We start from the raw sequence: 23670 nt of genomic DNA, 5'->3' as shown, positions 1-23670 counted from the left end.
TTGAACAAATTAAAATAAAATAAAATATCAAAGTTAAGAGTGCAAAAGGTGAAAATGAAGCATAAATATCACTCTATTAGAAAAGCCTAGTATTGTTACGAGTTAACTTTAACACATCATTGTTTTGTTTTTTTTTTTTTTTTTTTTGGGAAAATGGGAATACAATACCCAGGCTAAGAAGCCAAACATACAAAGAAAGCCTACCGCAAGGCAAGCAAACAACACAGCAGAGGGAGATAAAAGGAAGACATCATAGCCACTCTACTCCGTCACTCCCTCCCCTGTCCATAACCATCAAGGAGGACAGGGTAAGTCATCATTATGAAGTACAAAAGCTGACGAAGATGGGGGTCTATTGACCCAAGAAACCTCACACATCTCCGCACAACACTGCGACGTCAAGAAGTTCACCGCAATGTTAGCTGGTCTTGAAATCCAAGACCAACAACAGTTCTGAAAAGACTCCCTTAACCGTCTAGCATGCAGTAAAGCAAGGTAAACCTCCCAGCTGCCATTCTCAATCGAAGTCGACAGAGAAGTAATAGATTACTACATGCCCAACTAATACTTGTTATCGTTACATTGAAAGAGTTAAAAGAAAACAGATAAAAACAAATACAGGGTGCAAATTAAAAAGAATGAGTGTATAAATATCATTTTCTATCGAATGCTTTTGGTCAAAATCCTCTCTTTAGTAAAGGATGAGGATCATTCTGACCAAGTTTATCCAACAATTATTATAATTTTTATAGAGATTTTTTATTTGCAACCGTTGGTTAAAATTTTAACGGTTTGATAAACTTGATCAGAAGCATCTTATCCTTTGCTCTGAAGAGAATCATGATCCCGTGGAATTCAATGTAGGAAAAGGACGTGTCACTTAATCTGACAGATGTTATGAATTGGGAAGATTCCAAGTGTTAAAATATTCCTAAAGCTAAACTTCCAAGAGGGGTTGTCTACCAAAAAAATAAAAGGAAAAAAATGTAAACTTCCGAGAGGGGTTGATCAAAAGCACAAATATATATATAAATAAAAAAGAAAAGCGTGGCATGTCAGCAAGCTCGTTCGGGAAGTCCGAGACTTGATTAGCTGGATCAAATAGTACAGAGTATTGTGAAGAAAGATTTTTCAATGTTACCGGGTACATCATATATTATTATATAAATAGTGGAATATGTATGCTAAAAAGTTAATAATTTAAAAAATAAAATTTATCAGTACTTCTATTAAAACGTGATGTACCACTTGTATTTCCGTTATAATAAAAAATTTCCTGTATTCTGAAGTGACTTTATAAAATGAAGTGTGCTATCCACATCTTATTTTACTTCTCACACATTCTTTGATAATTTTTATCATTTGATTTTCTTAATTTTATCAGATCTGACGATCAAAAATTAAAAAAATATATGAGAAATAAAATGTGATAGGTTGATATCACAGTATAAAATACTTGCAGCTGCACCTTCTTCTCAGTCCACACAAACACACGCGCGCACACAGAGAGAAAAGAAACTCATGGAAACACTGGGAAGTAAGAGAAAAACAAGGGGAGGAGGTGGTTCTTCAGGGCAGGTCGGGTTCAGATTCCACCCCACTGGGGAGGAACTGGTGGACCATTACTTGAAGCTCAAGAAGCAGGACCAGGATTTCAAAGCTGAAAACATCCCTGAAATCGATGTCTGCGACTTCGACCCTGGGGATTTGGCTGGTAATTATTCAGTCTCTCTCTCTTTCTTCACTGTTTATTTCTCATTATTCATAAAAATAGTATGTTGTTTTGTATTTAGTATGTGGTTTTTGAAGAACTGAATTGGGTTGGCATCAATTTCGTGTTTTGATTTTATATGGTGCTGTTGGTGTACTTGGTTTTTTCTCGCTAACAATTATGTATGAGCTTCCAAAGGGAAAAATTTGCTCTGTTTTTAGCACTTGGTTTTTCAGGACTTGAATTTGGTTGGCCTCACTTTCTTGGTTGGAATTGTTGCAATTTTCAGCTCTCATGCCATCCGACGATATGGAGTGGTACTTCTTCGGCCGAAAGGATTATAAGTACAAGAACAGCAAGCGGTCCAACAGAACCACACCAGGAGGCAACTGGAAAATCACAGGCAAGGAGCGTGTGATCAAGGCTCGGCGGTCCAAAGCTGTCATTGGTAAGAAGAGGACCTTGACGTTCTACCGGCGTTGTGAGCCTAAACCGAAAAAAACCAACTGGGTCATGCACGAGCACTATCTCATAGATAGTGAAGCCAATCCTAAACTGCCTCAGGTCGCTCTCTTTTCCAGTTGCAGAGTTTGCTATTTTGTTCTTTGTTTATTATCTTTGGATTATGCGACATCAAATTTGTGTGTCGGATTGATGTTTCCGTGTTTAACATACATGAAGTAATAGTTTTGAAGAGTGGCAATTGGATTGGATCTATAGCTCATAATATTGTTGTCCAACTTATGCAGAAGGATTTCGTTATCTGTCGCATGAAGAAAAAATCTGATGAGGAGGATACCTCAATCTGTGAAGTTGAACTTGGCAGCTGTAGTGTGTCTAATGTTGAAGATCATGCTGCAGCTGTTGTGACTCCAGGGGTGAGAATGAGAATCATCTTGTCTTTTAACATTTATCTCATGGATCATGAGAAATTTATCGGAACTTAATGCATCACTCTTTGATTCTCTTCAGTCACAGGATAACAGTTCCTCTACACTCCTATCATCAGGATACATAGAGCTGGAAGATGTTCTGCAAGCCAATGGCACTAATGATGATTGTAATGTAATACAATCACCATTTGGAGATAATAATTGTTCTTATACCAATAAGAATGATATTTCAACCTGTGATGAAGGTGAACCTCATAGTTTCACCGTATCTGATTTCGAAAATGAAACTCCACATGATATGTCTCAGGAGGTGAGAATAAAAATGCTTATTTGAATATTTCTAATATGAACTTTATTAACACAAAAGTGTATCAAAATTTAACCTGCTTGTTTGTGATTTTTAATCCAGTTATGTGCTCAGTCACAAAAAGACATGGATTCACTCTGGTTACATGTCGCACAAGAGTCACCAACATATGTTATATCCAAGAATAATGTTTCTACCAGTAATGACGATGAAAAATTTAAGAACACCGTTTCTAATTCTGAAAATCAAGCTACGAATAAAAGGATTTCAGAGGTGAGAATGAGCCTCTTTAAACATTTTGTTATATGAACTTCTTATGGATATATTCTAACTTAGCTCCTTGTTCATGATTCTTAATCTAGGTATGTTCTCCACCAGAAGAAGATTTGGAAATTTTCTTTTATCCACCTCAACTAGAGGACTACACATTGTAGCCGCCAATGAAAACAACAGTGGGAGATGTTTTGCATGACAATAACTATATTGCATGCAGTGAGTTTCAATCCTGAATCTGAAGCTAATGACTTTTTTCCCACGAAGTTCTTGAATAAGGTTATAGTTAACTATGGTTATTAGTCCTATGTAGAAGTAACATAAACTTATTTTGAATGATTACAAGCTACCGAAGTGTAGTAAGGAGTGGTACAAACACCGAAGTAGTGCCATGGATGTGTAAAATGCCTTTATGCATTAGCTAAAGGAGACTAGTAAAGAGGCCCTTTGAATTAGGCATGGAAGAGGTAGCTAGAAGTAACTGAAAGCGTTCTTTCAAGTTCCCAGAAATATCTCCCTCAAGTCGTTAATCAAGTCCCCCATGGAATAATGTTTCAACCAAGCTATAATGCTAGCCTTGTTGGCAATGCTTTTGTTTGTTCTGCAGCTGTTGCCGCGTGGCTGCTGTAGTATCTATCAGTTTGCATATTAGCGTTACTTGAGATGTATTTTTGTTATATTTGGAATGATTATCAAAACATATGGTTGTAGTTTAAGGTCTTGAACCTTTTTGTAAGTATCCTTGTGTATTGTTTATCAGAACCTCTTAACTTTGAATGGTCTTTTGCATATTCTTTTCTCTTTCTATATATGCAACGTCAATTGTTACATATTGTCTATGTTACACCCAACCAAGGAGAAAAGATATCCAAAAGGATACACGGCTGCAATTAGGCTGCCACAAGGATACTTAAGAGTACGATGCCCATCGTACTCTCTGGGTGAGTCTCCTGCCTTGTCTTTCTTAGTTAATGTTCCATGTCAAAGAATCTCATTTATAATACTCCGAAGAAAATCTTTAAAATATACATCCTTTTGAAGGTGCTAGCTATCCTAACTGGTAAATCCTTTTGAAGGCCTCCTTCACAAACAATGGAAATTTAATAAATTATAGGCTTTCTCTGTTTGTATTCTTTTGTGTAGGATGGTAGTTCTTATATTTGTATTTTTTTGTTTATTCTTGATGCAGTGACTGGAATGGAAGTAAACGAGGCCATGTGTTCAAATTCCGTAGATCACAGGGTTTTGAATCAACATATGATACTGCTCATCAATATACCGATGCGGATGCTCACAAGGTTGGTGTTTTCTGGATTTAAATTCTGAAATCAGTGATTTACATGGCTGCCACAGGGCCCATCTATACAGTGCTCATCATCTGTTTTAATGGAATATTTGTATTTTATATCCGACAGTGGGTTAGCCACCGCAATCATAGGGGAAACATCTGCGGTGTTGACTTCATTTGGCTTTGTAATCCCATTAAGTCACGAAAACCACTAAAGACTAGTTGGTGCGAAGCTGTTTTTGGAATATTACGGGTAAGCAATTTGGTTTCCATATTCTATATTATTGTCATTAATACTCATCCGTTCACATTTTCTCTACCTACTATCTAATACCTTGCCACAGAGGGCAAGAATAGTAGTTCATCAGATATATTGTGCACAGAAAGCTTTGTTCAAAACTTAGGAAAAATGCTTCGATCATTTATATTATAGGGCATGCAAGCTCTAGACAGTTTCTACATGCAATCCTAATAACTTCCTTTTTCCTTTTGGGGTTTTCTGCACCAGCTTCGAAAAGCTTGGATGGCTGAAAATGATGCACTTGCCTTTCTGAAGGGTGATGGTCATGGTGATTTTATTACGTCCTCAGCTATCTGTGAAGCACTACAACAGGTTGGTTCTATTAGCTATTAAGCTGTATAAAGTTCAAATGGAAAGATCAGACTTGCTCATATAGGTATTTTGCAGGTTAATTTAATTGGTCATCCCAGGGGACTAGGTTTCCAGGAGACAAGGGATCTCTGGATCCAGGCAGACGCCGATGCAAATGGTGTTCTTGATTACAAAGAATTTAAGGTAAATTACATCCATAATAATTTCGTTTCTTTTGCTTTTGAAATTACATTAGCATTGCCGTCATGTAATAGTCCTTCCAAAGTACCACAAGATTAACATCACGTGTCTAAAAATTTGGCATTGCAGAATAGAATTTTGGGCTCGACAGCGTCAGAGGATAAGGAAAGTCTCAACGGTAGTAGAGAGGAGTCCAAACGGGGCATGCAGGACGCCCTCGGATTCAACGTGAAGAATGCAGTTCTATACCCCCGTGAGGCGGAGAAGGGATATGGCCCGAAGATTATACTCTCTGATCACGCTCCCCTCTCGGTTGTACTTTCACCAGAAAGGATGTGGTGTTGTAAGTCATAACGGAGAGGATATGCAGAATCTGTAGGAAATGTGTATAGCCAACAGAGGAAAGGTCCCTTCTGTGGTACTAGTGTTTGAGAAAAAGAAAGAAAGGAGCAATATAGGGTGTAGTGGTTTTTTCTGGTTGATATTCTTCATTCTTTTTACTGTTTCTCACTAGCCTTGGCCAAATTATTTTTTTATCTTTTGGGGAAGGAGGGGGGAGGATCATACTTGATGAGTTATTGATTTGTATGGATTTGTCTCACTTCTTGTTGCTTTGCAATTGCAAGCCTTGTCAGGTGGGCTCACATTCATATCAAATTGCAAGTTATTGTATGCTTCTGTGTTTGTTGGTACACATAAAAAAGAACCTAAAATTGAGAAGATACACATGCTAAATTAGTAGCTAGGGATGATTTCTACACATCCGTTTTTATATCGTCCTTTTGTTTTTTGTGAACAAACCAGACGAGAATTAAGGACCAAAATTAATGGGCGTGCAAAAAGTCAAAACGGTTTTGCAGAAATCAAGTTCTCATGAAATCTAGGTACTGAATTGACAAGCAAGACAAAGCAAATCTTAGCTGCCATGAGATACTATAAATAGACAAAGCCCTCATAGCTCATACGCTCATACGCTCGTACCAATGTATAGCTTTGTGTATAGCTCATACACTAAGCTATTTTATGCTTTCCCACACGTCTTGAGCACAACGTTTGTTCAAGAGTGGTTGAAAAGCACTTTATCTGAGTGCTAAGCCTGACAATATTTATATTTCTTCATATATTTCTTTTATCGTCGATGGCCAACACATGGTTCAAAGTTGACGTCTGGACATACCTGTCATGAAGCTCCATGCTAGAAAATTGTCAAGCTTGCCAATTGGCTTGAGTGTTCGGAAAGTGCTTTAAGTTATGCGCACCTCTCTTCTTGTTGGTAGATAGGGCTACGAGTGGTTGTTGAAGGCAGTTGTCTTTTGTTCTCGTGGTGGTACTCTATCATCTAAATTCCTTCTACTAGCTTGGAGGCCTTATGTCTTGATTTTCTCATCCTTTGGTGGGTTTTTTCAAGTCTCATATGTTAAGCCTAAAACAACTTATATATTATTTTAATGCGTCTAAAAAAATTATGCGTAAACAATTGTATGCTCATTTAGAGATTCTATTGAAACAAAATTTTGATCATGGGGTTTATCAAACAATATTTACCTAGTTGTACGTTTTAGTATTGGAAATGAGAGATGAAGTCACAAAGTAATCATGAGCTACGACCCCATAGCTACAAGTTCTATGCTGTTATAGATTGGTTCTGCCGGTTGATGGAACATTGGTCAAAGAAGTACTTGATCAACAAGAAACTGAGGTAATCATAATCTCTACCCAAGAAGTGGAAACATTTGCTCAAAGTTCAAACAAGTATTTGATCAACAAGAAAACCTTTACTACAAGGGACATGTGATAAGAGGAAACGGTGGACTCACACAGTCAAATCAAAGGGTAGCCTCGTCAGTCGTTATTATTTTTATTAACGAGTGATTCATCTTATGTCTTTTGATTAGACAAAATTTATTTCAAGTGTTTATTTGATAGTATAATAATATGTTATATTCATTATGTATTTTAAACATATATTAAAAAATCTCTTATTTACTACGGCCCTGGAAGAACTTCTTGAGACTCGCAATTTGTTTTGGAATCTATAAACTAAATCAATCTAAAGTGAATTAAGTAACTAGTGAGAGTAACTACACTTAAGTGAATTAAGTAACTAGTGAGATAAATATATTGAGATGAATCTCATGTTACAACCAAAGAATTTCCAACAACTTATACATTAAGAAATACTCTCAAAAGTGATGTATCTAATATTTCGTTATCAAACGGATACAAAATCTTCATAAATAAATCTGTGAAGTGACAATATATGGAGATCTATTTTAATTAGAAATAACTCCATGAGAATGCTACCGATTTTCTCAATTAAACTTTCTCGTTCTAGCTTATCGACTCTTTATCCTACACGATGTCGCAACCTACCCTCATTCAATCTTCTATTGACAAAAAGGGATACAAAATTTTCTCATGATCCCTGTAGCTTTTCAGTCCTCCGAGGAAGCACGCCCACCCAACCGTACGGCAAACAATTACACACGTAGGATTCCCCGGGGTCCCACCAAAAGTCACGACAAAAAAATTCCACAGCCCAGCCCACCATGTAAAAGCAGAAGCAGAAGCAGAAGTTTAATGGTTTCTTCCATAAGCAAAAAGCGTCCGCTGAAAACCACAAAGACTTGATCAACACCAAGTCAATTTCCGTACTGTTTCTCTTGTTTTCTTAATCCTACAAAAACCCAACCAGCACTACCCTGCTCCTTCATGAAAGAGGATGGCTTCCAATGGAATCCGCTTCACCAGACTAGAAGTAGGAGACCTGTTACTGCCAGTGGGATTCCGATTCCACCCCACAGAAGAAGAGCTGGTCAGCCATTACTTGAAGTTGAAGCTCCGGGGAATGGATTCCCTCGTCGGCGACGCCATCCGTGAAATCAATATCTGCAACTACGAGCCCTGGGACTTGCCTGGTAATTTTTTGCAAAACCCCAGGTCTTAAATTTTCATTATTTTTCTTAGTCCGATGAGTCTGATAATCTGCATTTGCCATTGGGTATTTGGGTTTAATCCAAACGTAACTTACTACTAATCCCAGTTCATTAAGTTACTATTTTTTTTTCTCGAGTGACAATTTTACGAAGGTCAGAGATTTCAGCACTCAACACTCCTCTGTGAGTTGGAAAAATTGTAAAATGGAGTGCGAAAATCTCTACACTTTTACTGATACATTTTAGTTTGCATTTGAATGAGTCTAAAAATGTGTATGCAATTGGTTGAATCCAAATGTCGTGTTTTATGCAGCGATTTCATTGATAAAGTCGGATGATGAATGGTACTTCTACAACCGACCAATTTACAAAAAAAACGGCAGAAACGAAATTGAAAGGGCGACGGACACAGGCTTCTGGAAGATCACTGGGCAGGATAAAATAGTCAAGGCTCGAGACAACAAAACTATCGGTAAAAAGAGGATTCTGACATTTCGCCAAGGTCGCGGTCGTAATGCCCCAGTTACCAACTGGGTCATGCATGAGTTTTACATCCCTCAAATCAATCCTAATGCTAATCAGGTCATCATTCTCTTTCTGTTTTCAGGTTTTTGTTAATATTGTGATCGATATATTATGTACAATTTGCAGCATTGTATGAGGCAAGTTCTAAACCGGAGGCTGGACTGGTTTTGGTTGTGAAACTCAAGTCTATTTGGCTTGGTTCCAAGGGGTTTTGGTTTTGAAATCATTGAATGGATCAAAATTGAAACCCCTTCTAGCCAAATTGGCTTCTTCTGTAAATCTGCAAAGTTTAGCGACTTTTGGTTTGGAACCTTGTTTAATTTTCTGTTGGTGATACTTCATTACATAATTGGTTTTCCAACTTATTTGCAGAGGGATTTCGTTCTCTGTCACGTAAAGAAGAAATCAGGTAAGAATACGGATGGTGCAACCTGTGATGAAGGTGAATCTAGTAATTACAACAATGCACCTGACTTTGAAAATCAACTGCAACCAGCACATAATATGCATGTTGAAGAGGTGAGAATCTCGAGCACGAATGGTAATTAAAACTTCTTCATATATATAGACGGAGCAAAAGAAACAGATCCAAAACCTTTGCTTGTTTGTTGTTCATTATGCAGGAACATAATCAGCCACCACAAAATGTGGACATTTTTCAGAGGCACATGGGTAGTTTGCTTGCAGATGCGCATAGTAATAATAATTACCATGGAATGGAGGAAAATTCGGAGGAGTTTGTAAATGGATTTTTTGCGGATGACCCGTATCAGGATTACAGTGAAGAAATAACTCACGATAACGTCTTTAACGACTCCACTATGCCACAGTCACCTAGGAAGGTGTATTTAAAGGATTGTGGAGTAAGCAGTGACTCAGACACTGAAGTACAACATCGAGCTGCAGAGGTAAAAATGCTTTCTCCCATGGAATCTTAAAATCAAATTTTGTCATTGTGTTGATAGTTTTCACAGGTCAAATGCTAGAACTTCGCTTACCTTTTTGGTATTGGAGGCTTTGGAAACTTGCTCATATTTTCTGATTATTATTAATTTTTTAGGGCTCGAGTTTACAAATGCTTAGTGTGCCACAAGCTAGTTCGAGCCACTCCAGAAGAGAGGAAGGTGTTATGCTTCGTAACCAGACCTTAAGACAGGCTGCTTCCTCTAAACCTCAGACTGATCGTCTTCAATCAGTCAGTGATGAAGATTCTGGTACACATCAAATAACAAGCAGGCTGCAAAGTGCATCAAGACCCATTAATGCCTTAAAATTAAAGAGTGCTTCCTCTGTGGATGTAGATGCAGTTAGCCTTCAGATTAACTCTATTCAGTTAGCCTGCAACGAACACTATAACAATGAGAGAACACGCAGAAGAACATATCCAACAAGTGCCCTCGTAGCACTAGGCAAACCTAATGAATTAGAACAGCAGCAAAGCAAGGTGAGTGAGAGAACCCAAACTGCAGCACGGAGAACATGAATAATGATTATTTGGAGAGGCTATTTCCTCAACTTAATCTGGTTTATTTTTGCAGGCCAAAGAAGCTGCAGAGCGTCGAGCTGCTGTTGATTTCCCCCCGAAGAGGAACTTTATATCAGAATCTAACAAAGACATAGAGGAAAGCAATAATACAGAAAAGGGTTTGAAGCAGACGCACAATGCAACCACCGCCGGCAATTGGATGAGCTGTTCTTTGATTTCCTGGGAAACTTCCCCCCCATTAACAAGTCCCCCATCAGTATACATTTTTAACACGGTTCTAGGTGCAATATTGCTCTTTGTTTTTGCTCGGGAATTAGTTTTATACGGGCAGTGGTGATAGATGAGCGTCACACAATGAATAATATGCCAGACTTAGTGGTTGCTTATTGCTGCTATAAAATGTGGGAGTACCAGCCATGTTTTGCAGTGATGAAATGTTTATATTTGGCATAGCCTATGGAGTTTGACATGTTTCTGTTTCTACGAACCAGATGTAATGATGTATGGCTGGTACTGGAATCTCAGTACAGTATATTGTTTTTTGTTTAATCATTTGGCTTGGGATATTTTCTTAGGATCACTCAGAAGCTATGAGACCTACGCGCTAGCCAACTGCGCCACCACCCCAATGTTGTTCAAAAGTTGTGTTACGTACAATTTAAACGAAACAAATAAAATGTATGGTTCAAAGGTTGTATTACATAACTTTAAAGCCCACAACCAACCTCAAAAATTATGCTTGTCAAAAATGATTTGAAGGAGACCTGCATTACCATTCAAAATTGATACTTAAAAAGATTACGCCACAATTTGTGGGCCAAGATATTTATAAGCATATGAATATTTACATTGTTGTCACATTAAATTTGACTCACAAGCCCCCCAACGTAAGTGCCATAATGAGTCCCCAGCCACCGCATCAATGGGGTATATATCTTTCTGGCGACGAAAATTTTCAACTTTTAACAAATAGTGATAGATGCACTTTTTCAATTTCAATTATGTTTGTCGTGTGAGTTTATTATGTATTGAACATGCATGCACAATAAAATTAGAGAATTTATAAAAAGTTCGACACTTATTCTTTTATGAAAGTTACTGCTAGAGAATGATCTTGAGGCCGTAAAATTAGATGGGCTAGTTATGAAAAAGTTTATCGGTCGAAAAATATGGTAAGATTGAGTGATGATTATGTAACTTGAGATAAAGATAGGTCATGATTTTGGAGGGGAAGAGGCACTTGAGACTACATGGTGAGGAAGTAGTTGAGACTTGTGGGGGAGGTATTAAAGCCCTATTGGATATCTCCATTCTCCAATCACAAAATTCTGAAATTTATATTTTTTATAAAGAGGGAGGAAACAAGGGGATTCCTCCACCCACATCAATTATGACATCGCGTTATATGCCTTTCATAAATGAGTGACGTTAAAGAGATCAATTTTTTAGATTAGTTTTTGTAAATTATATAATGTGGTAATTGATGGTTGGACTTCTTTAATTCATTAAAATAAAATCTCAATCATCAATCATTACATCACGCAGTCTATCAAAAATGGTCTAAAAATTTAGTTTCCTTCGCAGTTCCCTCGCAAAATATGTGATATCGTGATCTTATTCGATTTGACGTTGAGATGTCTTTAGAGTAGAGCAGTCGTTTCCAAAGTTTCTATGTGATGATAGTGGATCAGAGATAAAAATCACCCAACCTGGCAATGCCAATTGCAAATGGAATCTGGATACGTGAGAAAATTGAAAGGACTATTCCACAGCCAAGGTACGTGGTTTTATGTTTTCACATGTATTGCTCTTAAACATCTTGTCTCAATTGCAACTTTAAAAATAGAGTACGTTGCCAATTTGGTTATCAATTATTATCCAAGTAAACATTGAGTCTCTTTAAATTCATTAAAAATTGTAAATTTCATCCTTACTATAAGATTCAAAGTTATTTTGTTTAAATTCTATCAATTTAGGTCACGTGACTAGAATATGATGTATTTTAAGAGATCATACCATTATGTATCGAGGATGAGTATTTTGGCTTGTTTTTACGTGTTTAGAAGAGTTGATAAATGTAAAGGTTTTGGCCCTTTTTGAGTGAACTATTTGTTTTAGTGAAGCTTAGAGTTAATAATTTGGTTAGGGGACGAGGAGTATACACATGAATGCAGTTTTGTAGAATTGAAAACCATGGATGATCAACTTGAGCTTAATCTTCCTTAGTACTCTCTTCAAACTTCGAATATTACGCGATCTCTTCCTCCCTTAAAATATAAGATGATGATCACAGTTGATTTGAACAAATTAAAATAGAATAAAATATCAAAATTAAGAGTGCAAAATATGAAAATGATGCGTAAAAATCACTCTCTATTACAAAAGCCTAGTATCATTATGAGTTACCTTAACACGTCATTTTTTCACTACATGCACGATCCATACTTATTTGCTACCGTTATGCTGAAAAAGTTAAAGAAAATTAACGAATAAAAACAAATACAAGGTGCAAATTATAAAAACGAGGGTATAAAAATCAATTCTCATCGAGTGCTTTGGGACTTGTAATTTAATGTAGGAAAAGGACGTGTAACGTCCTCTGAGATTTTATGAGTTGGGAAAGATTCCTAGTGTCAAAAGTATTCTAAAAGCTAAACTTGCAAGAGGGGTTGTCTACCAAAAAAAATCAAAGGAAAAAGTAAACTTCCGAGAGGGGTTGATAAAAGGACAAAAATATATAAATAAAAAATAAAAGCGTGGCATGTCAGCAAACTTGTTTCGGAAGTCCGACACTTGATTGGCTGGATCAAATAGTACTGAGTATTCAGAAGTGACTTTATAAAATCGTTGCAGCTGCACCTTCTTCTCATTTCACGCAAACACACGCGCACGCACCCACGCACGCACGCACACTTACGCTGAGAGAAAAGAAACACATGGAAACACTGGGAAGTAGGAGAAAAACAAGAGGAGGAGGGGGTTCAGGGCAGGTCGGGTTCAGATTCCACCCCACCGGGGAGGAACTGGTGGACCATTACTTGAAGCTCAAGAAACAGAACCAGGATTTCAAAGCTGAAAACATCCCTGAAGTCGATGTCTGCAACTTCGACCCTGGGGATTTGGCTGGTAATTATTCAGTCTCTCTCACTCTTTCTGCATTGTTTATTTCTCACTATTCATAAAATAGTATGTTGTTTTGTATTTAGTATGTGGTTTTTGAAGAACTGAATTGGGTTGGCATCAATTTCGTGTTTTGATTTTATTTGGTGCTATTGGTGTACTTGGTTTTTTCTCGCTAACAATTATGTATGAGCTCCCAAAGGGAAAAATTTGCTCTGTTTTTAGTAATTGGTTTTTCAGGACTTGAATTTGGTTGGCCTCAATTTCTTGGTTCGAATTGTTGCAATTTTCAGCTCGCATGCCATCCGACGATATGGAGTGGTACTTCTTCGGCCGAAAGGATTATAAGTACAAGAACAGCAAGCGGTCCAACAGAACCACACCAGGAGGCTACTGGAAAATCACAGGCAAGGAGCGTGTGATCAAGGCTCGGCGGTCCAAAGCTGTCATTGGTAAGAAGAGGACCTTGACTTTCTACCGGCGTTGTGAGCCTAAACCGAAAAAAACCAACTGGGTCATGCACGAGCACTATCTCATAGATAGTGAAGCCAATCCTAAACTGCCTCAGGTCGCTCTCTATTCCAGTTGCAGAGTTTGCTATTTTGTTCCTTGTTTATTATCTTTGGATTATGCAGCATCAAATTTGTGTGTCGGATTAATGTTTCCGTGTTTTAACATACATGAAGTAATAGTTTTGAAGTGTGGCAATTGGATTGGATCTATAGCTCATAATATTGTTGTCCAACTTATGCAGAAGGATTTCGTTATCTGTCGCATGAAGAAAAAATCCGAAGAGGAGGATACCTCAATCGGTGAAGTTGAACTTGGCAGCTGTAGTGTGTCTAATGTCGAAGATCATGCTGCAGCTGTTGTGACTCCAGGGGTGAGAATGAGAATCGTCTGGTCTTTTAACATTTATCTCATGGATCACTAGAAATTTATCGAAACTTAATGCATCACTCTTTGATTCTCTTCAGTCACAGGATAACAGTTCCTCTACACTCCTATCATCAGGATACATAGAGCTGGAAGATGTTCTGCAAGCCAATGGCATTAATGATGATTGTAATGAAATACAATCACCATTTGGAGATAATAATTATTCTTATACCAATAAGAATGATATTTCAACCTGTGATGAAGGTGAACCTCATAGTTTCACCGTGTCTGTTTTCGAAAGTGAAGCTCCACATAATATTTCTCAAGAGGTGAGAATAAAAATGCTTATTTGAATATTTCTAATATGAACTTTAATAATACAAAAGTGTATCAAAACTTAACCTGCTTGTTTGTGATTTTCACTCCAGTTATGTGCTCAGTCCCAAAAAGACATGGATTCACTCCGGTTACATGTCGTCCAAGAGTCACCAACATGTCTTGTATCCAAGAATAATGTTTCTACCAATGATAACGATGAACAATTTAAGAACATCGTTCCTAATTTTGAAAATCAAGTTACGAATAAAAGGATTTCTAAGGTGAGAATAAGCCTCTTTAAACATTTTGTTATATGAACTTCTTATGGATATATTCAAACTTAGCTTCTTGTTCATGATTCTTAATCTAGGTATGTCCTCCACCAGAAGAAGATCTGGAATTTTTCTTTTATCTACCTCAACTAGAGGACTACACACTGTAGCCGCCAATGAAAACAACGGTGGGAGATGTTTTGCATGACAGTGAGTTTCAATCCCGAATCTGAAGCTAATGACTTTTTTCCCACCAAGTTCTTAAATAAGTTTATAGTTAACTATGATTATTAGTCCTATGAAGAAATAACATAAACTTATTTTGAATGACTACAAACTTTTGAAGTGAAGGAGTGGTACGAACACTGAAGTAGTGCCATGGATGTGTAAAATGCTATTATGCATTAGCTAAACGAGAATAGTAAAGAGGGCGTTTGAATTAGGCATGGATGAGGTAGCTGGCAGCAACTGAAAGCCTTCTTTCAAGTTTGCGGAAATATCTCCCTGGAGTCGTTAATCAAGTCCTCCACGGAATAATGTTTCGACCAAGCCGTAATGTTAGCCTTATTGGCAATGCTTTTGTTTGTTCTGCAGCTGTTGCCGCGTGGCGGCTGTAGCATTACTTGAGATAGTATGTTTGTTATATTTGGGATGACTATCAAAACATATGGTTGTAGTTTAAGGTGTTAAACCTTTGTGTAAGTATCCTTTTGTAATGTTTATCAGGGAAAAGGATCCTCGTCGGATCTTTTTCCGTGATCGTGACCGTTCATCGTATATCATACGGTCAATTTTCGTTAAGTACTATTTATATTTAATCGCAGGATGCTTTTCCGTTTATCAGAACCGCTTAACGTTGAATGGGCTTTTGCATATTCTTCTCTCTTTCTATATATGCAATGTCAATTGTTACATGTTGTCTTATGTTACACCCAACTAGGGAGAAAAGAGATCGAAAGGATACACGGCTGCAAACGGCTGCAATTTGGCAAGCAAAATGTGCCCCATGAACATGGCAGTGCTGCAATTTGGCAAGCAAAACGTGCCCCATGAACATGACAGTGCTATAACACATTGAGGTGAGGATGAGATCGACACTGAATTGAGCGAACTAATTGAAGATGAAAAAAGATTGAAAACTCAAAGTTGGAGGCCGGTGGTGGGCATTTGGGAAAGTCGGGCTGATCGGGCGTCTTCATTTAAGCGGCGATACAGAAGAAGAACAAAACGAAGTGAGAGGTCGGGGTTAGGGAAAACTGTCGAGTCTCAAGCTCGACGACCGGGAGAAGCAAAACGAAATTAGGATTTGGCCAAAAAGGAAGCAACGCTATGGATACCAAAAAATCAGCGGTTCCTAATGGAATAGGTAACAAAGCAACTTTGGAGGACCTTCTGCTTGGGCCGACCACCTCCGCCAACCGGTTACTCTCTGTCGAAATTCAAGCGTTTGAAGCAAGTTCAACTCCACCGGAAATTCCCAAATGCTATGTCTTTGAATCCATTGATCCTAGAGCGCTAGATTCATTTATTCTACATGCTTCCAAAGATCCACTTCTAATCCACCTGCCGAATTATGGAAGAGAGCTTGGAATCGAACCAAAAATCAAAGATGTCTAGTTAATTAAATTCCACTCCAATGGCCAAGATATGGTGGAAGAGACAACCGAAAAAAGTGAAGAAAAACAAGTCTCAAGCTTTGAAATTTAAGAGAACACAAAAATATGCATTGCCTCGTTGTCTTGCATCTCCACCAAATTTTAAGGCTACACGGTGGAAGAAAGGAACAGGAAGAAGAAACATGGAGTGGTTTCTCATTTCAATGATCCACCATCTTTGACTTAATCTCGGCATGGTCAGGTTGAGGACTATAAATTAAGCGCTTGTTAGGAGGCAACCCAACCAGGTTCTTGCGTTCCTTATTTTTCGTTATTTTTTCGTATTTTCTTCATTCTTTACCTGGATTGGTCATTGCATGCTTTTGTTATGGTTTTACATTGCAGACAATGTTTAGTTTAGGTTTGTGGGGAGAGAGTACAATTTTTGTTACTATTTTATGTTGAGTCGTTTGAATTTTTGTTTTTAAGGTAAAAAAAAAAGTTAAGGTATTTATGTTCCAAGTTGATAAATATTGATTTCTTCATACATAGAATGTTTCGAGCATGTTTAGTTTGTCATTGCAGATGTGTTTGGGGTGGTTTTATGGTTAAAAGCAAGGTTCTAAAAAACGTTAGGCACTAGTCGGGTGGCAGGCTGGCGCCTAGGCAACCTAGGCGAATTTAGGTAAATTTTTTGTATATCTTGTAAATAAGTGCATATTGACACTTACAAAAAATTATACTTGTATGAAATCCATGGATAAGATAATAGAAGAATGATAAAATGCAAAAAGAGTATCCAACAAGTCCAAAATTTAAAAACACATTAAGCATATATGCCATATAACCATAGTGAGGAGTATTGTAGGATGACACATGTATAACAAATTCACAATTTAAAACAACATAAAATGGAAAAAATGAGGAAAATAAGGAAATTTAATAATATAAGATACTTATCTTTAGCATCCCGGAATTTAAGTTGATACACAACACTTCTATTCTATAAAATTAACAAAATTTCAAGGTATAATTAGAACTTAGACTTTAAAAAATTTTTTTAAAAAAAAAAAATAAATAAATTAAAAAGCTGCCTAGCACCACCTAGAGCCAAACCGATTTTTCCGGCTGTTTTGCACAAAATTGCCCAGTTACAAGGCACCTAGTGCCTAGGCGGCCGCCTATGACGTTTTTTAGAATAGTGGTTAAAAGGCCAAAGAAAGGAGAAGAATGATTGTAAAGTTCATATTTTGGTCTTAATAGATTTAACTGCCCAAATTATATTTAGATGTTTACAAGTTAATTTGATGATGTCAACATGTTTAGAATATTGAATATGATGTTTTGGAATATGTTTGGGGATAAATTCGCTTATATTGTGAATTGATGGGTTTAAAAGCTCTAAAAGTGATAAATAATCAAGGAAAGTTGCTGCAGAAAATTTCCAAATTTTTTCTCATTAAATAACTTTTTGTGACGACCTTCATACAATTTTTTTTTTTTTTTCATAAATTGTCATTTTTCATTACTGCTCATATGTGGTAATATTTCGATTCCCTTTACATAAATTCATCACATATGCTTGTTAAGCGTGAAAGCTTAGGTTATGTGAGAAAATAAAGAACGAAACTCTTAATTTGAGCCATTGGATCAAATTCAAAAGGGAAATATACGTCCATCAGTGCTCAAGCAAAATGAAGGATCAACGTCAGTTGAAGAAAAGAATAGTACAAGCTTGAAGTTTGGCTTTTCAATCTCCAATTACATGAAGGATGAGATTCCTTTAAGAATAAAAACAAAGACAAAGTAAAGGCATGACAGGAAGTGAGTGGGATCCACACTCAAGGACATTTCCACACCATCAATAAAACTTGGTTATGCGGCATCATCCCAAGACTTGCAAGTCAAAGAGCAGTGGCACTCACTTGATTGGGTGACTTTTGTTATATATATACAAACTTCACTTGCTATGCTTCTTCTGCTTTGTTCTCCCAAGCCAAAAGCATCTGATAATCTTGCTTCCAAATTTGCAAAACATTTGAAGGAGGGATGGGAAACATCAGCAGCACCACCACCACATCAACAACCGCACAATCGGTGCCGGACATGGTGCCTGCGATCAGATTCCATCCAACTGAAGAGGAAATGGCAGACTTCTTGTGGAAGAAAATGAAAAGTCACAACTCCCAAGCCTGCCATTCCCTCCCTGTCATCGATGTCTGCAAGTTCGAGCCTTGGGATTTGCCTGGTAACCCGTTATTCTACCTCACTTTTTCTTTAAAACCAAGGTATTTTTTGTTCACTGTATGATTTTTATGCATGCATAATCTTGTTTGATTTGTTCAAGACTAGGACCTCGTTTGGCGTCTAGGATTCGATTGGATTAGATGAGTTACTAGGTTGATGGATGTATGTTGAATGAAGATATAGATATCAACTTCTAAGTTTGTCCAAATTGGAGGTAGAAGATGAATTCGCCACAGTGGAAAGTAAGAACTGGGTTTTGAAGAAAAAGTAGTCCATCTTAGACCTTCAATATAGTGAGTTCCCCAATTCAATCCAATTCTAGGCACCGAATGACCCTGAATCTAACAAGTTATCAAATCCAACCAATCCTAGACACTAAACAAGGATATTAAGTGGGTTAATTTCAAATTTTAAATATCTTTCTTTGTGTTGCAGAGCGCATGTTCCCTGACACTCCATATCAAGCTAAGGCATGGTACTCATTCAGCCAGCCTGATTACAAATACATCAATAGTCCTCGCTGCAACAGGATCACTGAGAAAGGCTTCTGGAAAATCACAGGCAAGCCACGAGATATCAGCTCCACACATGTCACTTGCAAAAAGAGAACCTTGACCTTCTACAAAGGTCGTGTGTCTAAATCCGAGAGGACTGGCTGGGTGATGCACGAGTACTATTTCACTAAACCTAAACAGGGTTCTAATACCAGTCAGGAGAGGGATCCGCTGAGGGACTTTGTTCTTTACCGCTTAAAGAAGAAGCCAAATTCTATGTCTGATAACAAGAAGCTTCAGGATACTTTGATCAGTGATGATTTAACTGATCCGGGTAATGGTAGTTGCATTGCATCTAGTTCCGGAAATGATCAAGCAGCTACTGCTGCTGCAATGAATCATGATATGACTCCAGCTGCAGAAGAACTTCTTGCATACAAAGAGCTAGAAGATGATCTGTTTGACAGTGGAAATCATGATCGTGGTGAACCTGGTGGCGGCATCTCATCTGATTCTACTGATCAAGTTATACGTGACATGATTCAACAGGTTTGGTTTTATGTCCCCCTCGTATGTATATCTTTATTTAATTATTTTTTTTTCATAAACACGGGATTGGAGGGAGGTTTCTGGATGTGTTGGTTCTCTCTCCTTCATGACTGAGACTAGCACTTAGTGCCTTTGACGGACATGAGCTAATCTCGCCCAGTCCTCTGTTTTATTAAGAAGAAGAAAGAAAGAAAAAAAACCACCTTTTTGAACATTTTCTGATGTAAACTTGATAATATGGAGCACAAAGTATATCAAACTTAGCACTTGCTTATTTTGTGATTCTTAATCTTGCAGTGGAAGTCGTGTGCTCCGGTAGGTGAATATCTGAATTCACTCTTGACTCTTCCTGAGCCACCTCAGCCACCTCAGCCACATCAGCCACCTCAGCTTGGAAATGCTCCTGATGCTCCTGATGGCTGCATCACCGGTAATACTGATAACCAAGATGCTGCAATGAATCATATGATTTCCGCTGAAGAAGAAATTCTGGCATACAAACAGCTAGAACGTGCTCTGCTTGGCAATGGCGATCATGATGATGGTGAACCTGGTAGCGGCATTTCATCTGATTTTAATGATCTAGCTGTAGATGATATGATTCTGGAGGTGAGGATGAGTACTCGTCTTAAACATTCTGATGCGAACTTGGTAATACGAAACACAAGAAGTTATTCAAAATTTAACCTTGGCTTTTTTTGTGCATCCTAATATGGCAGCTTTCTGCGGAGCTACATAAAGATTCGGATTCAACCTTTCCTCCTCCCGAGCCACCTCAGACAAATCAGCCACACCAGCTGGGAGATGCTCTGGACGTCCATAGTGGCGAATTCAGTAACTGTCCATCTCCAACCAATTATGACAACGAATCAGTTATCAACATCGTTTATAATTCTCAAAATCGTGCTACAAGTGAAAGGATTTCCCAGGTGATGATGAATTTTTTATTATATGAACTTAATACGGTGCACTAGAAGTACATCAAAACTTAACACTTGCTTGTCATGATTCTTCATCCAGGCTTATTCTCAGCCAGAAGAAAATCGGGGATCACCCTTTCAACCGCTTGATCAGCTACAGAATTATCCATTGCAGTCACCAATATTTTCCTCAGAACTGGGAGAGCTTATGCTTGCCAATACCTATATTGGACGCAACGAGTCGCAATCTTTAAATATAGAGCCTGCGACTCTTTTCCCGCAAAGTTCTTGAATAACAGAGGCATCGTGCACTCTTTCCAATGGCTCCAACCTATGAGAGTCATTGTGATGGGTGTATGATGGGGATAGTGGAGTAACCTGTGATACTGACGCTGAGTTACTCCACGGACGTGCAAAAGATTATACTGCATTAGCTATTGGAGAAACACTCCAATATTGTTAATGAACAACGATACTCTTATCTGTAGGAGAATATTAAGAGGGCCTTGTAAGAATGTGTCTTCAACTCGCATTATTACACCGTGATATTCTCCTACAAAGAATTCAAAAACACTCACAGTTATCTACATTTCTGCAACCAAGTTAAGTAGTCTTTGAGGCACAACATTGGTTTTGAACAATTATGTCCAAATCTTTGTTGTGTGTCACAGAATCCCCAAGTTTTTTATGCTTCGACCTTGTTAGGTGAACTTTTGTTGGTACAAAGGAACACCAGGAGATGCAAATGGTTGAAATGCTATTTGGAACTCTACCCTTCTCAGAACGCGACGAGTCCAGATAAAGTAATAATGTCTTTTCTCACAAGCATTATTTGAAGACGATACTTCCTCTATCAACACAGATACATGTATTCCTCAGACGAGTAGCTCTCTATCCTGCAGTCAAACAACACACGACCGCAATGTACACCAACATCCATTCCTGTCTACCCACATGGAGATGCTCCAAGAAGAATCCGAATGCAGGGCAGTGTCACGAAACAAGGTGAGGAAATCAAGCTGAAAACATGAAGTGAATACTCTCTGGCTTTGTCCCCGTGATTAAACGAATACTTTTATGTTTATCCCTTGACTCTGATAAGCTATTTGCTATGTTCACTGAAGTACTTAATTTGATTTTGTATTTGCAGGACAGTGAAGCTGCAGCTAGCGCATTGTATTGCTTTCTGCTCAAACCGTTTGAAGCAGGCATGGAATGTGCGGCGAAATGAAGGGTTCTTTCAATTTCCAGGAAGCATCTCCATTATGCGATATCTAGTCGTCCATGGTAACAGTATTTCAATTCCAACCAAGTTCTATGATGTTCGATCAAAAGCGGATTTGCTTTGTTCCGCGTTCACTATACAGGAGCTGCTGCTACATGGCTACTGGAGACTCAACTGATACATTAACATAACCAGACACTAATGTGATGTCATGGTTATGAAAAGTGAGGCTTTGAGTTCCATCCTTGATGGAGTACTAGTTACAATTATTTTTTTTTTTTAAATGTATGATTAAAACTCAAGGTCTTAAACTTATCAATGACCTATCTTAACTGTGAAACACCAAAACTTGTATCTTTGTTAATATTGCTTTTATTATCATGTCCTTGAGAATGTTGTATCAAAAGAAAAACATTCTTGTGAATGCGGTTTATTTTGAACATTTGAATGTTGAATGGAGTGTTTTGTATTGCTTTTTTCTTTTTGCTTTCGAACTGTGGCATATGTTTTCTCCTATTTTTGCCACTTGAATACTGGTTTCGGGCATTTTACTGTCATGGCTACTAATGTTATAGACCAAATGGAGCGATGAAGCAACGAATGAGGCAGGGAATTTGAATCTGAGATTTAATTTGAGGAAGAGAAGAATGATGAGACCAAGAGTTAGTTGTCATGTAAAGCACTTACTTTGACATATTTTTCTTCTCTCAAAACATTTAAGCTACAAACTCCTTGATAATTGTCAACGTAAAAGTTTTATGGTAGTCCAATCGATATAAAATCGAGACCACTCTAAAAAAGGAAACATATTGTAGCATTGTAAGTGTCTCAGGCTCTCAATCACGAAGGGAACTTGTGTTCCCCATAAAACTCCGTTTGCAATATGAGTCGTAGCCTCACTCCTTAGAGGATCTCCAGTGTGAGATGCAAAAGGCATTAAAACAGTCATTTTATATTTTTGAGTGGCCGAAAGCTCTCCAATAGGCGGGATGTAAAATACATGCCTTGGTCGGAAAAAGAAAATTTGCATATTCTTTTCTTTCACATCTAAATGGCTCTCCGCTAGTCAAATTTCATGGAGAAAATTATATTCTCTTACTTGGACAAAAACATGTCTTTGATTCACATCTTAGAGTCTAGGATGTCTCTTGCTTGGCTATCAAGAGTAATAAGGAACTATTTTTCTAAATAAATAATATCCCTTGCTTCATATGCATGGTGTATAGTAAAGCAATGGGAAGAGGAGCATACGAGCAAGGAATTTGAACATGGGTTAGATAGTATTCTTTTTTTTTTCAATAGATAGTATTTTTTTTTTTTACTATTGATCTTCAAACATATTTTGTAAATAATTTCCGTGCGCTTTGTTTTTTGTTTTTGTTTTTGTTTTTGTTTTTCATACATGTATTTGACACACTTCGACCCTGAATGTCCACCTGAACTCCGAATTGAGCTGTGCTAGCTGATACCAGGAATGTGATGAAACCATAAAGTGTAGTGAGATGGAAAATGTGAATAAATTTAAACCTAACCTAAAAGTGCTTAAATACAAGAGTGCGCATGTGAGCCGGAATGAACCCAATTCACACGTGATGTCAGAGCATAAGCAAAGTACAGTAAAGGTAGGATAAGAATTATACCATTGAAGGTAATCATCTATAGCGAGATTTGCCAAAAATCCTCGTTAACACGAAAACTCAGCTATTAAAACCCGGAGGGGCAAAAAATAAGGGTGAGTGGGCCTAAAAATAAAGCTTTGTAAAAACCTTTTCGAAAACATATAACCCCTCGCCGTAAAACAAGTATAGTTTCCAAATTTAACATACTACGTATAATATG

At 37.7% G+C, this 23670-nt stretch overlaps 4 protein-coding genes across 5 annotated transcripts; all 4 read left to right on the top strand.

Moving 5' to 3' along the window:
• Nucleotides 1-1065: 1065 nt before the first annotated feature.
• On the top strand, nt 1066-3961 carry LOC137733435 (NAC domain-containing protein 71). Its single transcript, XM_068472585.2, has 6 exons — nt 1066-1714; nt 2001-2275; nt 2461-2589; nt 2684-2914; nt 3014-3184; nt 3274-3961. Exons 1-6 carry the CDS (start codon nt 1522-1524, stop codon nt 3343-3345), a joined length of 1071 nt encoding a protein of 356 aa, XP_068328686.2. The 5' UTR covers nt 1066-1521; the 3' UTR covers nt 3346-3961.
• Nucleotides 3962-4105: 144 nt separating this feature from the next.
• On the top strand, nt 4106-5619 carry LOC148695884 (putative calcium-binding protein At1g02270). Its single transcript, XM_088697417.1, has 6 exons — nt 4106-4125; nt 4374-4482; nt 4600-4725; nt 4981-5085; nt 5161-5268; nt 5395-5619. Exons 1-6 carry the CDS (start codon nt 4106-4108, stop codon nt 5617-5619), a joined length of 693 nt encoding a protein of 230 aa, XP_088553543.1.
• LOC137734377 (uncharacterized) lies at nt 4600-15647 on the top strand. Its single transcript, XM_088697416.1, has 14 exons — nt 4600-4725; nt 7697-8183; nt 8515-8783; nt 9099-9245; nt 9350-9634; nt 9787-10170; nt 10265-10545; nt 10666-10736; nt 13066-13338; nt 13626-13900; nt 14087-14215; nt 14310-14540; nt 14640-14810; nt 14900-15647. Exons 2-14 carry the CDS (start codon nt 7988-7990, stop codon nt 14969-14971), a joined length of 2784 nt encoding a protein of 927 aa, XP_088553542.1. The 5' UTR covers nt 4600-4725; nt 7697-7987; the 3' UTR covers nt 14972-15647.
• Nucleotides 15648-15741: 94 nt separating this feature from the next.
• LOC137733433 (uncharacterized) lies at nt 15742-22300 on the top strand. 2 transcript variants are annotated; one of them, XM_068472581.2, is made up of 6 exons: nt 15742-18644; nt 19079-19686; nt 19984-20295; nt 20406-20615; nt 20707-21611; nt 21757-22300. In XM_068472581.2, exons 1-5 carry the CDS (start codon nt 18446-18448, stop codon nt 20896-20898), a joined length of 1521 nt encoding a protein of 506 aa, XP_068328682.2. In that variant the 5' UTR covers nt 15742-18445; the 3' UTR covers nt 20899-21611; nt 21757-22300. The 2 variants fall into 2 exon arrangements, with proteins under 2 accessions (XP_068328682.2, XP_068328683.2); XM_068472582.2 differs by having other exon boundaries at nt 15742-18684.
• The last annotated feature ends 1370 nt before the right edge of the window (nt 22301-23670 follow it).

Source organism: Pyrus communis, chromosome 7 (assembly GCF_041283825.1).
Source record: "Pyrus communis isolate YQ-2024b chromosome 7, ASM4128382v1, whole genome shotgun sequence".
Lineage (NCBI taxonomy): Eukaryota > Viridiplantae > Streptophyta > Magnoliopsida > Rosales > Rosaceae > Pyrus > Pyrus communis.
Note: the sequence above shows the minus strand (reverse complement) of the source record. Positions and strands in the feature narration are given on the sequence as shown.